Here is a 15,310-nt window from a genome sequence, read left to right as displayed (position 1 = left end):
CCAGAAATACTGAAGTATGGTGGTATACGAGTCTTACAGTGGATGCACTGCATAGTTCAGAAAGCCTGGACAGAGGGACGAATTCCCGATGATTGGAGTAGAGCTCTATGTGAGAATTACAGAGGTATTTCCCTACTGAGTGTTCCTGGCAAGATCTATGCAAGTATACTTGAGAAACGGCTTGGAAGAATTGTGGAAGAAAAGCTTGGTGAAGAACAAGCTGGATTCAGGCCAAATAGAGGCAAAAAAAACAACAAATAGTCGATAAAGCATGGGAATATAACAAAGATCTGTATTTAAGTTTTGTCGATTCGGAAAAGGCATATGACAAGGTGCCAAGAGAGAAGCTATTCAATACGCTACAGTTATATGGTGTCAATGGGGCATTATATCAAGCAATACTTAGTCTTTATTTGAGTTGTAAGTCAGCAGTTAGAATTGAAGGAAGTACAGGAAGATGGTTTAATGTTAAATCTGGTGTCAAACAAGGATGTACATTATCTCCTCTGTTATTCAATATCTATATGGATCACATTATGAAGGAAAGTGATATTAAACATGATATCAAAATTGGAGATGTTAATGTCAGCTCTTTGCTTTATGCAGATGATGTTATACTTCTAAATAAATCCGCTACAAGTCTGCAAGATTCTCTGACTAAATTGAATAGCTGTTGTAATAGATATGGTAAGAAGGTCAGCAATAAAAAGACAAAGACAATGAAAATAGGCAGAATCATTGAAAATGTCAACTGCGTTATGAATGGAGAACCTGTGGAACAAGTAAAACATTTCAGCTACTTAGACACGATTTTTAGTGAAGATGGTAAATTAAATATGGAAATAGACAACAGAATCAGCAAAGCTGGTATGGTGGGAAGTCAATTGAATAAATTCATATGGAATAAGAGAGAAATTTGTCGGAACACTAAATTAGCTGTATACAAGACAGTGTTCAAACCAGTTTTAACTTATGGATCTGAGAGCTGGGTCAGAAGTAAAACACTTGACCAAAGACTAGAAACCGCAGATATATGAATCCCGAGAAAGATTAGAGGTGTGAACAGATGGCATCAATGGCAATATATTAAAAACGAGGAAAGAAATTGACATTGTCAGCATCCAGGAATGCGCTAGCAGAGCTAATCTCAGGTGATATGGTCACTTAAATAGAATGGGAGAGAAAAGATTACCAAAACAAGTGTGCTCTGCCAGGTTGGCAGGAAAACGACCCAGAGGAAGACCAAGATATAGGTGGATTGATACGGTACAAAGTGCCTTAAACGATAGAAATATAAGATCTGATAATATTGGAATCTTGACAAGTTACAGACTGATTTGAAGGAAAATTGTAGATAGGAAGTTAGTAATGATGTAATTTTTTTCATGTATTACTATCATATCCTGTACACCCCTTGAGGGTACATGGCAAGAAATTGATGAGATTTAGGACCTTGGAGTGATAGTAGACAGTGAACTAAAATTCTGAGGGAAAATTGCAAGTGTTGCAAAGACTGCATATCATATTGCTGCTATGATAAGAAGTACATTAACATGTAGGGATAAGGATGTGGTGGTGCCTCTGTATAAGGCATTGATCCAGAACACACATGGACTATTGTGCTCACATTTGGTTGTCTAATTTCATTGTGATGTGGAAGCACTAGAGAGGATCCAAAGTCAAGTGACAAAGTGGTATATTGGGACTCTGAAGTATTGGTTATGCAGGGCAGTTGAGAGAATGTAGAGCACAGACAGGCAGAAAAGAGATGATGTGATAGAGACCTTCAAGTTGGTTAAGGGATTTTTCCAATTAGTACAGAATGAATTGTAAAAAGAGTGGAGGATAAAATAGGAAGTATGAGAGGTCATCCCTGTAAGTTGTGTAAAGATGTGCCAGCTTCCATAGCACAATTAGAAGAACGACAGTACGTTGCACCCTTCAATTGGAAAAGGCCTAAGTTCAATTCTCGTTGTGATGGGAGGAGTCTTTATATGGGTTTCTTCAATTGAAGGTGAGTTAATCAATCACATATAGAGGTTTCAGAGCTTTTTCTCCCGGAAACTCAGGTTTTTCATCCACATACAGACAAATTGGCCTTCAGGGCACATGCAATTTACAGACAAAAAATATTAGTGGTGGTGGTAGTGGTGGACAGTAGATAACGTTTGTGTATATGATGGAGATGGATAGAGGGGCAGAGATGGAGTGCTGTAGAGCAGGTGGCCTCCCTCAACGAGTCTTTGGACTCCTTGGAGGTGCCACGAAATAACAATAATAATATGGTGAAGACAGGTATGAGGAGTAGATATGATAATGATAATACAGAACTGAGGAGAAGAACATTAATAATGAATAGTATGATAGCCAGAATGTGTCAAAAGAGAAGCTTGGAATATATGGATGCATGAAGGGCATTTGAGGACAGAAAAGAACTGCATGCAAGAGATGGCTTGCATTTGAATGAGGAAGGACATAGGCATCTGGAGAGACTACTCTCTGAACAAGTCACTGTGTCAATGCAGGGAAACTAGAATTATCAGAGTGGATGGTAGTAGGTATGGCCTCTTGTGGGAATAGGTACTTGTGAGAATGGGGATTACATCAGGTAATGCTGAATCCAGTGGAGTCTAGAGCAGATAATGATAGGTATAGAAACAGTGACATTAATATTCTTTATACTAATACTAATGGTAGGAGTATCCGGAATAAAGGAGATGAAATGGTGGTACTGACAGCATCAGCCTATCTGAAGATTACTGGGCTCTCTGAGACGTGGTTGATGGAAGATAATATACTAACAGGAATAGAAATAGCAGGGTACAGCATTTTTTTGACAGGATATAAAGGGAAAATGTGGAGTACTGCTTATGATAAGTGATGACGTATGAAATTCTCAGAGTGGAGGATTTGGAGGGCAATGGCACTAATGGTTTTGAAAGCATATAGTGTGAGGTAGAGGTGGGCAAGACAGGACATTTAGTATGGGTGTTGCCACAAGTCAGAGAACATAGGGTGAGGAGCAGGAGATGTTTAGGCAGTTGAGCTTAGTGAGTGCAAGAAGAATGATGGTATGGGAGATTTTAACTACAGCAGTATAAATTGGGAAGAGGAAACTGCATGTAGTAATAAATGAATGGAATTTCTATAATTATTGGCAGGTGATTATAGTAGCAGTGGCAAATTCTCCATGCTTGCTGCACAAGCTCATTAATTGAGAAAGAAGTAATATTTATTTGTTAATAAATGCATGCATTTATAAACATTCCATTTAGGCTTTTATTTTTGTAGACAGAAGAAGTCTTAAGCTTGCGCGGCAATAATTGAGCTTTGCATTGTGTATCGAAGGCCTTGCTTGCTCATCTAGTCAAAACTACCTTGGCTTGCTCGGTTGTCGAAGCTTCCAGGTCCTCACTGCAGCACTGTGATTTCATGCACACGCATAGCCATTTCACATCGGCTCACTCTGTTGCTTAAACACAGGCCATATGCAGTCAATATAGCTCTAGCCATTGAGCTTCAGCCAGCCTTTACAAGTGTGCATGTTGCTTGGGAAAATTAAGTTACAACCAACTTTTTATGACGATGTTATTGACCAGTTCATAAAGAAGAACCGTAGAGTAGAATTTGTATTCAATAGCTAAATTGAAAAAGATAGAATATCATTTGTAAAATAAATGTTGTATTTGTAAGATTAAATGTACATAAATTTCTAAATATATAGTTTTAAATGGTCAGTAATTCATTATTCCACTAATCAGATTTCAATCATACCTCTCACTCCCTGAATGATAACAAGAGCAAGCGTTAATTTCAAGACCAGTATTCGCCCCTGTATAATAGTCTTAGAAATCAATTGGTTAGAAATCAGTTCCATGGAGGGAGGAATCAGAAGGGTGAGATATCATTAGTGCTTGGGAAATTGTGAAGGAATATTTGTTAGAAGCAATAGTAAGGTGTATACCATGATTGAAGAAGAGGACACAATTTGGTGTAAAGCGAATGACAAACAATATCAAACAGGAACTACAGATTAAAAAGAGGTTATAAGGAGAGGAGTTGCATTAAGAATATAAGACTCAGGCCAGGAGAGTGACTAGTATGGTAAGAAAGGCAAAACTGGAATATGAGAAGAGATTAGCCCTGAGATCCAAAGAAAATCATAAGGAACCTTTAGGCTATGTTGCTAGTAGGAGGAGGAGAAATGATTGTGGAAGAATGATATTATTGGACAAAAATGGGAATAGAAAGATTGATGCAAAGGATCAAACCTGCCATATTACTCTAGTAATATGGCAGGTTTGAGGTTTAAAAGTGCAAGGAGAGAGTGTGTTTCGTATACTAAGTACTCTAGATGTCAATAAAGCAGTGGGACTGGATGGAATTTCAAAACCGCGGGTTTTGAGAGAATTTGCTAAAGAACTGAGAGCTCTGTTTATGTGGCTTTTCAATGGAAGTCTGGTTAAAGGAAAGGTACCCAAGGAGTGGAAGGAGGGTAAGATAGTACCATTGCATAAGAGTGGTAGCAGACTGGAAAGGTCAAATTATAGACCAGTTTGTGTTTCATCAGTAGTTGTTAAGATCTTGGAGAAATTATTGATGGATTATTGAGGAATTAATATAAAACATCATACATCCCCTTCTCGGAGATGTGTTTTGGCATTAAGGGTAAATATTAAGATTAGTGATCGGAGCTTGTTCCACCTTTGCCACGAGTTGCCCTGGTCCTGCACTACCTGTGGGATCAGTTAGACTTGCATCAATTGCAGGTGCAAACTTGACTTTTAGTCTGTTTGCTTACTTGGGAAATGGAGTAAAACCAGGTTTAAAATTGCTTGGTATCTTTAACATATTTATACCCAAGGTAAAAATACTTTCTACATTTATATCTCCTCCAGAGATTTTTGTTTAATAAGGTTAAAACACCTTATGGTAACTTGTTTTGGTGAAATACTTACAAGCTCTGTATTACTAAATCTTGGTATTTCTAGCCTAGCTCCCACTGACGAGACCTCAATAAAGGTCGAAACCGGTCTGGGTAGTGGCCCCTTGCCTTTAATACAAAACATCATACATCCCCTTCTCGATGTGTTTTGGCATTAAGGGTAAATAAATATAAATATTAAGATTAGTGATCGGAGCTTGTTCCACCTTTGCCACGAGTTGCCCTGGTCCTGCACTACCTGTGGGATCAGTTAGACTTGCATCAATTGCAGGCGCAAACTTGACTTTTAGTCTGTTTGCTTACTTGGGAAATGGAGTAAAACCAGGTTTAAAATTGCTTGGTATCTTTAACATATTTATACCCAAGGTAAAAATACTTTCTATATTATATATATTATATATAGTATTGGGCAGATGAGAGTAATGTTATCTGTGATAGTCAACATGGTTTCGTTAAGGGGCACTCTTGCTTTAGTAATATGTTTATAATATAATAAAGTGACAAGAGCAGTTCATGAGGGAAAGGCATATTCTGCCTTTTTTTTTTTTTTTTGATTTTGCAAAGGCATTTGACAGGGTACCACATGATATGCTGATATTTAAGTTGCAGGCCATGGGATGTGAGGTTGGTGAACTGGATTCAGAATTGGCTATCTGATAGATATCAGAGTTGTGTATGGAGCAGCGGTATCAAGGAGTCAGAAGGCTACAAGTTGGGACCCATAATGCTCAGTACTGGGGCCTGTTTTGTTTAACCTTTATATCAATGACATTGTCAATGGCTTGCAAGGGGGATATTCAGTTTTTTGCAGATGAAGTGAAGCTGGGAAGGGTTATTAGTAATAGCAGATGTGTCAGCCCTGCAAGAAAAGTTGAATAAACTGGTTAGATGTGAAAAACGAATGGGGATGTCAGTTTAATGTAGCTAAATGTAAAGTCTTGAAGTTTGGGATACATCGATAGGAAGCGGCATACTCTGTTGGAAGAACTGTACTGGAGGAAGCGGGAGAGGCAAGGGATCTGGGGATGATGACTGATAGAAACCTGAAATTCAATGAACATATTGCAAAGGTGGTGAAGGTAACCTAGAGGATTGCTGTAATACTGAGGATACTGACCTGCAGAGATAAAAGTTGTCATTCCATTGTATAAAGCCCTGATCAGACCACACTTGGACTATTGTTCTCATATTTGGTCTTCAAGATTTGAAGAGGAGAAGTTAACTGTGGAATAGGCAGAGGCAAATGACAAAGATGGTATAAGGACTTCACAATGTTAGTTATTAAGAGAGGCTGTGGGAATGTTGACTTCAGAGTTTGGTGGATATAAAAAAGAGGTGTTATGATTGAGACTTTTAAACTGTTGAGAGGTGGTTACACAGTTGACACTGGGGAATTGTTTTGCTTGATGGAACAGAGGTAAGGAGTGAGGACAAGGGGGCCATCCCTGGAAGTTGCAAAAGGAAGCTGTGAGCAAGAGGGTGAGGAGTTCTTTGCATGGAGGGTGGTTGAACCATGAAATGCATTGCCTGATAGAGTGGTGAGAGCAAGAGCAGTCAATGAGTTCAAGATGTGGTATGATTTTGTATTTTCTAGAATGGGCCTCTCACATTGAGTCTTTTGACTGCATGGAGGCCTGAATCATCATAATAATAATAACTTGTGTTTTTACCCCCTGCGTCTCAAAATCAAACCATAAAGCTCACAGACAGTAATATGAGTGTTAAGATTTAAGGCCATGAAATGACAGCAGCTGTCTACCATCTACTCTCTTTTTTTTCTCCTGAGAAACTTTGATTTGTTGATGGCTTGAGCTTGTCATCAGTGAAGGCGTGAAGAATGAGACTGTTTGTCTATGTACCATACTAATTTCAATAGGTTGACATCATAATCTTCAATTGAAGAGAAAACACCAAGTAATAGTGGAATAAATACCTACTCAAAAGATACAATCTGCAGGCCAGTTAAGAAACTTTTCTCTTTTTTTCTGCTACACAGATATTTTAATTATGGAAAACAAAAAGGCTTTTGGTAAGTGTCAAGTTTATTCTACAAGTTTATGGGTTTTAATGAGATGCATAAACTTTTTTTTAATAATCTGACAATTAAAATAAAACCATTTATTTTATAGGAAATGAAAATTTATTCAACTTAGAGGGCCAAATTCATCACAAAATGGCATTTATCAATACCTTTGTTCCAAGAGACAGGAGAATAATTTTCATAGGTCATTCAATTGGTTGCTATATCATTTTAGAAATCTTGAAACGACTTCCTCATCTTAAAGTATGTATTTTTAATTTCATTTAACAGATCATTATTTTTTTTAACATTATTAATGCAGAAAACTTTCATCTCGCTTCCATATTACCTCCACCTTTTATCTTGTGATTCAGGTTGCTCCTAATATGAAATACCAGTTTATAATAAAACTATGAGTATATACTTGCTCATTATAGATTCGACATAATGAGAGATGGCCGAAAAAGTTTATTTTAATTGCCCAAGTAAATTATTATTATTATTATTATAGGTATCTTCATGGAATAAGAAGACTCTTTGTAGGGGACCCACTGTAACAATTACTCTCACAATACCTAATATACTTCTCCTTAAACTTATTTAGCATCAGGATACTCACAATTACCTCTGGCAAACCATTCCAGATTCACCACTCTCTGACAAAAAAGTTGGTCTGCATACCCTTACTAACTATACATTCTTACTTACACAACTTCCAGGGTGTTATAAGTAACTCATAAGTTTCTATCATGTCCCTTCTTTCCCATCTGCAACTTAACTTTGCAACCCATGCATCTTCAATCTACCCCTCATATGAAGTAGATTATCCTCTCCATTACCTCCTCCTCCTTTCTCATCCCCCCCTGCAAGAAACCCATGTGACCTGATCACAGTAGTTAAGATGTGGGCATATTGTAGCTTTATAAAGAGGGTAATAACCTCCCTTTCTCTACTTGTCAATCTATTCTTCAACATCCAATTAACCCTTTGAGAGCTATTTTGCAGCTCTTGCAATATGTCCTCTAAACTTCAATTCTCTGTCCATCACCACTTTAAATCTCTAGCTTCATCAATTTCCTGCAATCTTATGCCATCAGTTCAATGCACACTATGTCATTTTTTCATCCTGAAGTGCATAATCTTATATTTTGTTGCATTAAACTGCTAACCATTATTAGTTTAATGCTTTGCCCACAGTGCCAGTTTATTTAAATCATCCTGCAGGAGTTCTACATCACCTTTATTAACTTATTCCCCCTACTCACTTTTTCATCATTAGAAAACAGCTGAATACTCTGCAGAATAAATAAAATATTTAATGGGGAAGGGAGGGTATTCAGCTGTTTGATGAAACAAAATAAATAAAATATCTTATCTATGAAGAGGGATAAAGAAATTATTTATATTATTGCTGCTGTTGTTGTTGTTACTGGACCTCCATGAAATAAAGGGACATACTTTGGAAGATCTTAGAACAGGGGAGACAAAAATGCAATCAGAATTTCATCCAATTAAAAAAATTAAAAAAAAGTTCAGAAAATCATTGACACAGTTGGAATGTTTCAAAAATGCAGTCCACCATGAATTAAGTTAAATGAAATAAGAATGAAAGGAAATTAGTTTATTAATATAACTTACTGTAAGAAATAAGAGCTGATGGTAAATGAGAAATCTGAAGAAGTAAGAGAAAATATGAAGGAGCAGGAGAGTGAGATAGATGAGACTGAAGAAGTGACAGTTAGTGGATATAAAGAGAAACCTGGTTGGCTGAGTGGCTAGCGTATCCACTCTCCAGCCAAAAGGCTGCAGGTTCGAATCCCGCTATGGGCACGGATGTTTGTGATTGTCTGTGAAAATACTAATGGTTGTGGTGGTCGGTGGTAGATGGTGCTGGTGTAGATGATGAAGGTAGTTGCTGTTGGTTTGAGAGAGCAGAGATTCATAATCTGCATGGAAACAGGAGGAGTTGAAGACAGGAAGACATGGCATAAATATCGATACCGGAAGCAGTACCTAAGCAAGAGTGATTGATGTAAGAAGGGGATGGCCTTGGATGAATGGGTTACAGTTGGGTCTTGAGAAAACAGAATAGGTTGCGATAAAGTGAAGTAAAGGTCAGGTGTGGAGCAGTCACAGCAAAGAAATAACATGGATAGACCTGATTAACCTAAAAAATGAATTACTGTTTGTTTATGAATGTCAGGATTATCTGAAATAACTGGGACAAATTTATTGCATTAATTTGTTCAAAAATTATAGGGACCAAGCAAAACACAGTTGAACAATGATTCAACGTGTTTAATGTGAATTCCACCCATGAAAGGGTGTAACTAGGTTACAACTCACAAAAAGTTACAGGTTATAATCTAGTCTGTATATAATCTGGGAATCTAGCTCTGACCAAACACAGAACTATTTCAAGCAGGTATTTCATCCAGTTAAAAAAAAAACAAAAAAACTTCAGAAATTCATTCATGCTTCATAGCTGTGCAATCTGTGCAGTCATCCCAGAGGCTTGTCTACACAACCACTTCTTTACATGCATATATTTTTATGAAAAATTCTTTACAATCTTGCATTTGTCAAGATTATAAATAATACTGCTCATATATCTATTGAAATATATCTATGCATATATCTATTGAAAACAGAATAGTTAAACTTTAAATTTTGAGGACATCATAACTGACTTCGCTAAAAAATGAATAAGACTAAGTTATTTAACTTAACTGTTTGCAAGTTGTACTTTTATAAAAAATTTAATAAATATATTTTTACATTTATAAATTATTTATATTTTTGTATCCAAAATGTGATGAATGCAAACCTAAAAGCAAATGTGAGGTTTTTTTTGGTCCACAAAATTTCTTTCTTTTTTTTTTTTTTTTTTTCAACCAAGAAAGGTCCCACATTGGTATTTTGCACAGGGCTCCACAAAATTTGGAAGCCAGTCCTTTTTTTCAAGCTTCTTCAGATCTTTAGTAAGCAAGGTGATAGCATATTAGTGCTTCTCAACCATATTGAGAAGGACTAATTGCTCATACTAGTTCCACTGTTACACCGGATTGCGGTTGTCTTGCTACTGTAACAAACTTTGTTTGTGTGCCCTGAATATGCTGGATAGAATACCAGTGAAATATTAGCAATTAAGTCAATAAATAGTTATTTTCTTATCAATATGTGTTCACATCTATACCGTTAAAATCCAATCGACATTAGTGCTTGTATAGAGTGTAGGTGTAGTGTGAAAAATAAGGAACTTATTGATATTTCTTTTGAAAAGCTGGAGATTATGGTTGTTGGGCACAGTTTATGGGAAAGACTGCTCTAGAGAGCAAAGACAGGTGGAAGAAGAGGAGGAGAAGCATGTTCAGTGTGTTTGCAGCTGGACTGTAAAGAGATGCTGGGCTGCTGCTGTCATGTTTTAATGGTCCAATGGAAAGCAGAGGAACAATATATGTCAGTTCACTGGAGCAGTGTTCATGGAAGTGAAAATAAAAAAGACAGACCTGAAACAGACCATTTGTAAGATAATGGTTAGAGTGAGTCAATGAGGGAGTAATTGTCTATGAGCTGAATTGTCCCCTCCTCTGGATGGCATCAAGAATTTTTAGGAAGTTATAGGTGCACCAGCCCAAACATGAGAATAGTATTCTAAGGATGAACAAATGAAAAAAAGTGGGATTTATATAGTTTGCAGCTGAACAGATAAAAAGTGGCATCTTGAGTAAAAAAATAATGCTTGATTTTTGGAAATTTCATCCTCATAAGTATGATATGAGAAGCTTGAGTGTAACGGGTATGAGTGAAGGAACTGATAGCACTGAGCAGAAAGTGCATGATGAATTTAGTAAACTTCATGATTAATAATGCTGTACGAGGGTGGTCTGAAAAGCTCTCAGCCTAATGATGAAAAACGAATTTATAATTTCAAAATTATTTTTATTTTTCAACATAATCTCCCTTAAGACTAATACATTTATTCCAGCGATGCTCCAGCACCGTTATCCCATCTCTGTAGTGGTTCTCAGCAAGATCTGAGAACCACTGCAATCACCTCTTGATTCGAAGAGAAATTATTATTATTATTATTATTACGGGTATCTCCATGGAGTCAGTAGACTCATCGCGGGAGACCCAAACTAGCAAAACAATATCTGTCATATCTCTTCTTGAATTCATTTACAGACGAAGACTTCACAACTAAGTCAGGCAATGAATTCCACTCATTCACCACCCTCCAGGCAAAAAACCTTGCTCTGACACCTTTGCTAACCACACTCTTCTTTAATTTCCAGAGATGACCTCTTGTTCTTCCATCACTATCACACAGCTGAAACATTTCTCCTGCATCAATCCTATAAAAACCTTTTAGTAATTTGAATGTTTCTATCATATCCCCTCTTCTTCGCCTATCAACCAATCTCTGCAATCCACAAGCTCTCAATCTATCAATGTAGGGAGCATTTTTTATATCACTCACCAACTTGGTCACTCTTCTCTGAACCCTCTCCACAGCCTCCTCATCTCCAAGGAATCCAGGTGACCAGACCTGAGCACAGTAATCCAAATGTGGAAGTATCAATGCTTTATAAAGGGGAATAATAACCTCTTTATCTCTGGATGTCAGTGTGTTCCTCAACAACCAAGTAATCCTATGTGCAATCTTGGACACCTTAGCAGTGTGTCCTCTGAACTTCATCTCCCTATCTACCAATACCCCTAAGTCCCTAGCCTCATCAATCTCTTGGAGTACCTTTCCATCGATGTAGTACACAGCTGGTAATCTTTTAATCCCAAAATGCATGACTTTACACTTTTCCACATTGAACTGACATCCATTTTCTTTTGCCCATTTTACCAGCTTATTTAAATCCTCCTGCAAACTTTCAACATCAGCTTGATTTTTTATTGCACTACACAACTTTGCATCATCAGCAAACAACTGAATATCTCCCTTTAAGCCGTTTCCTATATCATTTATATACAAATTAAACAACATTGGCCCAAGCACAGAGCCTTGAGGCACACCACTGGTCACCTGCCTCATTCTGGACTCGGCTCCTCCATACACCACCTTATGGTATCTCTCCCTGAGCCATTCTCCTATCCATATCACCAATTTATTATCCATTCCCATCTGCTCCAATTTGCCTAACAGTGTTCTATGGGGTATCCTGTCAAAAGCCTTAGCAAAATCTAGAAGTACCACTGTGTAGCCAGTTCCTTTGTCCTACTCTGATGTTATTCTATTATGAATAGTTAATAGATTGCCAAGGCAGGATCTACCTTTAACAAAACCATGTTGGCCTCTATAGAGTATCATATCCTGATCCACCCATTCTTGAATTTTGTCTTTAACCAACTTTTCCAATACTTTTACCACTACTCCTGAGATGGTGATTGGTCTGTAATTCAATACCGCAGTTTGAGAGCCACCCTTATGCAAAGGAACCACTTTGCCTAACTTCCACTCCCTAGGGACCATACCAGAGTTCAAACTTAAATTAAATATCCAGGTAAGAGGGGTTGACAATTCATTTGCACATTCACGCAACACCCGAGCTGATATTCCATCTAAGCCTACCGCAGTGTTTGCATTTAAGTTTTGCAATATATTTAATACCTCTGATTCTTTAGCTTCAATTCTCACATTAGGTATTGCTATAGGTATAGAGATATCCTCACTTGGGTGATAGACTTTTGAGAAGTGATCACTCAGTAACTCGACTATTACATCTGATTTTGTCACCTCAATACCATCAGCACCCACTAAGGTTATCCTTCCGAAGTCATTCTTCCTCTTACTTGCCACATAGCGGAAGAACTCTTTGGGATTACCCTTGATCTCTTTGGCTAAGGTCTTCTCATAATCTGATTTAGCTTTTCTTACTATTCTGGTAACCTTCCTAACTTGAGCCTTGTACTGCTCATGGGTGTCCTGATCGCCCTTCTCCTTGTAAATTCTCCATAACATTTTCTTTTTTTGCAGTTCAAGCTTGATACTACTGCTCATCCATCTAATGCCTGCCTTGTTTGACCTCCTGACCATGGGGACACAATCTGATATTGCTTTCCTCAGATACCCGCTGATTTTATCCCAAGCACTGCTAACATCTTTCCCTTGCAATATGTTCTGCCAATGGATGGCTGCAAGCTCACTCCGAAGCTTGTTATAATTGCCTAACCTGTAGTTCCGTACATACCCCTTCTTAATAGAAAAATCCACAGATTTTGCAACCTCCCAAGTCAATACCACATGATCGCTTTCACCAACTGGAGGTAATGAGGACACCTTACTTATGCATATAACCTCTGAACCAATAACCAGGTCCAACACTCTCACTCCACGTGTCCCTTCAGTTACGTGCTGTTTCAAGTAATTATCTCGTAGAAGATGTATGAACTCCATTTCCTTTTTGCTACGTGATATTTCCTCCTTCCAATTGATATCACCATAATTAAAATCCCCCATAATAATCACTAAGCCTTCACTCATTGCACTAAGTTGCTGATGCATGAATTCAATATCTCCCCCCGTACTCCCTGGCCTATAGCAGCATCCAACTGTATATTTGGTTGCGTTGGTCACTATTTCGCACCAGACTGCCTCAAATGAACTCTCATTCACATGTCTATCATCATGATATACTACTTTCTTTGGCTGCAACACATCAGCTATCATCAACAGTACTCCTCCTCCTGTTCTATCTTCTCTATCCTCCCTGAAAATACTGTACCCATCACATTCAATTCCAGTGACCACATCTTCTGCTGACAGCCAAGTTTCACTAATGCCTACAACTTTTGGTGAGATTTCATTGACTAATGCCAAAAATTCTTCTCTCTTATTTCTAATGCTTCTAGCATTGGTATACAAAAATTGCAGATTCCCTCTAGATCTTGTACCGGCTTTAGAACTGATGTATAAGTCACTAACTACCGTAGTCCTATGCCGATTTTTTTCCCCTCTCTTCTGCAATATATTCTGCCTATAAGGATCAATAAATACACAATCAGTGCTAAAGTTTCTCTCTCTTACACTCAACCCCTTTTCAATATTAGTTTCCCTGCCCAATAACTTCAACCTGTTCAGAAAACAATAACTTCTTCAATCTCTTATGTCCTTCCATGTTAAGATGCAGTCCATCTCTAGCATACAACTGCCTTTTTCCTTCAAACACACTCCAAACATCAACAAACTCCAGACCTCTTTTTCTGCACATTCTTGCAATCATATCATTCATTATCATTGCTCGTCTACTTAACTCGTAATTGTCAAAACGAGGCAGCACACACACTATTCTCCCATTGACACTTTTCCTCTTCACAATATCTAATAATGTTCTTAAATCTTTTCCTACCCGATTTATACTACCTCTCAGGTCATTCGTACCCACCATAACTATCATCTTGTCTGTTTCATGCCCTCTCTTTATTGCTAAAGCCACTCTTTCTATTGTACCATCAGCCAAGCACTCCTCATGCATACCACTCTCCATACCCTTAATCATAGAATCACCATATATTTTACCACTATTAACTTCATTCAAGTTCACACTCATGGACTCATTCTCTACACTATTCAGCATGACTCTCCCAGCTTCATTACTCAACTCTCTATTACTTACCCCCCCACTCTCACTACATCTCATTTCTTCTTGGCCACTTGTGGTTTTATTATGTTGACTCCCAATCACTCCCATACTATTTATTACTGAATCATTCACCAAAGACTCACCCATATGTAATCCTGTTCTAGTTACTTCAGCTAAAGTAATCTCTATAGTCCTAATTTCTCTGTTTAACACATTAAACTCAGCTTTAACTTCCAGTATCTCCTTACCGATCACTTCCACTTCCTCATGAAGAAGATGAAGGTCATTTTTCATTTTCATAAACTCCCGCCGAAGTTCTTCCGCTACGGTCCCGATGTCAGCTTCCATTCCTAAACGCTCCAGCCTATCCCGACACTTCTCACATACGTCGACATTTTCTTTCTTTTCATTTTGCCAGACCGACCACAGATCCTTCACATTTTTCGGTGCATACATGTAGCAGTTTCCGCAACGCATCCATTGCGAAAAATCTAACGCTGAGCCAGCCTTTCGTGTAATAGTAGAAGTCCTGCGCGCCGCTGACGTACGTTTCTTGTTGGACGCCATCTTTACACGTTGATATAGTGAAACAAACGGCAGTGAAAACACAATATATACAACACAGTTCTAAACAATAATACCACTGAAGGACACTTGTTTCTAACCGATGCACAATTTTAGCACAATTTGTGACAAAAAGCCACACTATATTTAACTTTAAAAACACGTTTTCTAGACTAGCTTAAC

At 37.8% G+C, this 15,310-nt stretch overlaps 1 protein-coding gene across 2 annotated transcripts in view; it reads left to right on the top strand.

Moving 5' to 3' along the window:
* Positions 1-15,310, top strand: part of sturkopf (lipid droplet associated hydrolase sturkopf) — a 112,791-nt gene that overhangs the window by 87,912 nt on the left and 9,569 nt on the right. For both annotated transcript variants that reach the window (XM_090393394.1, XM_090393395.1), the window contains exon 4: positions 7,075-7,229. In XM_090393394.1, the coding sequence (XP_090249520.1) occupies positions 7,075-7,229 (155 nt within the window). The remainder of the gene's footprint in view (positions 1-7,074; positions 7,230-15,310) is intronic.

This window comes from Typopeltis vanoorti, chromosome 5 (genome assembly GCF_054136105.1).
Source record: "Typopeltis vanoorti isolate ZY-2024b chromosome 5, IOZ_Tvanoo_1.0, whole genome shotgun sequence".
Lineage (NCBI taxonomy): Eukaryota > Metazoa > Arthropoda > Arachnida > Uropygi > Thelyphonidae > Typopeltis > Typopeltis vanoorti.
The sequence above is the reverse complement of the archived record's forward strand: the minus strand, read 5'-3'. Positions and strand labels throughout refer to the sequence as shown.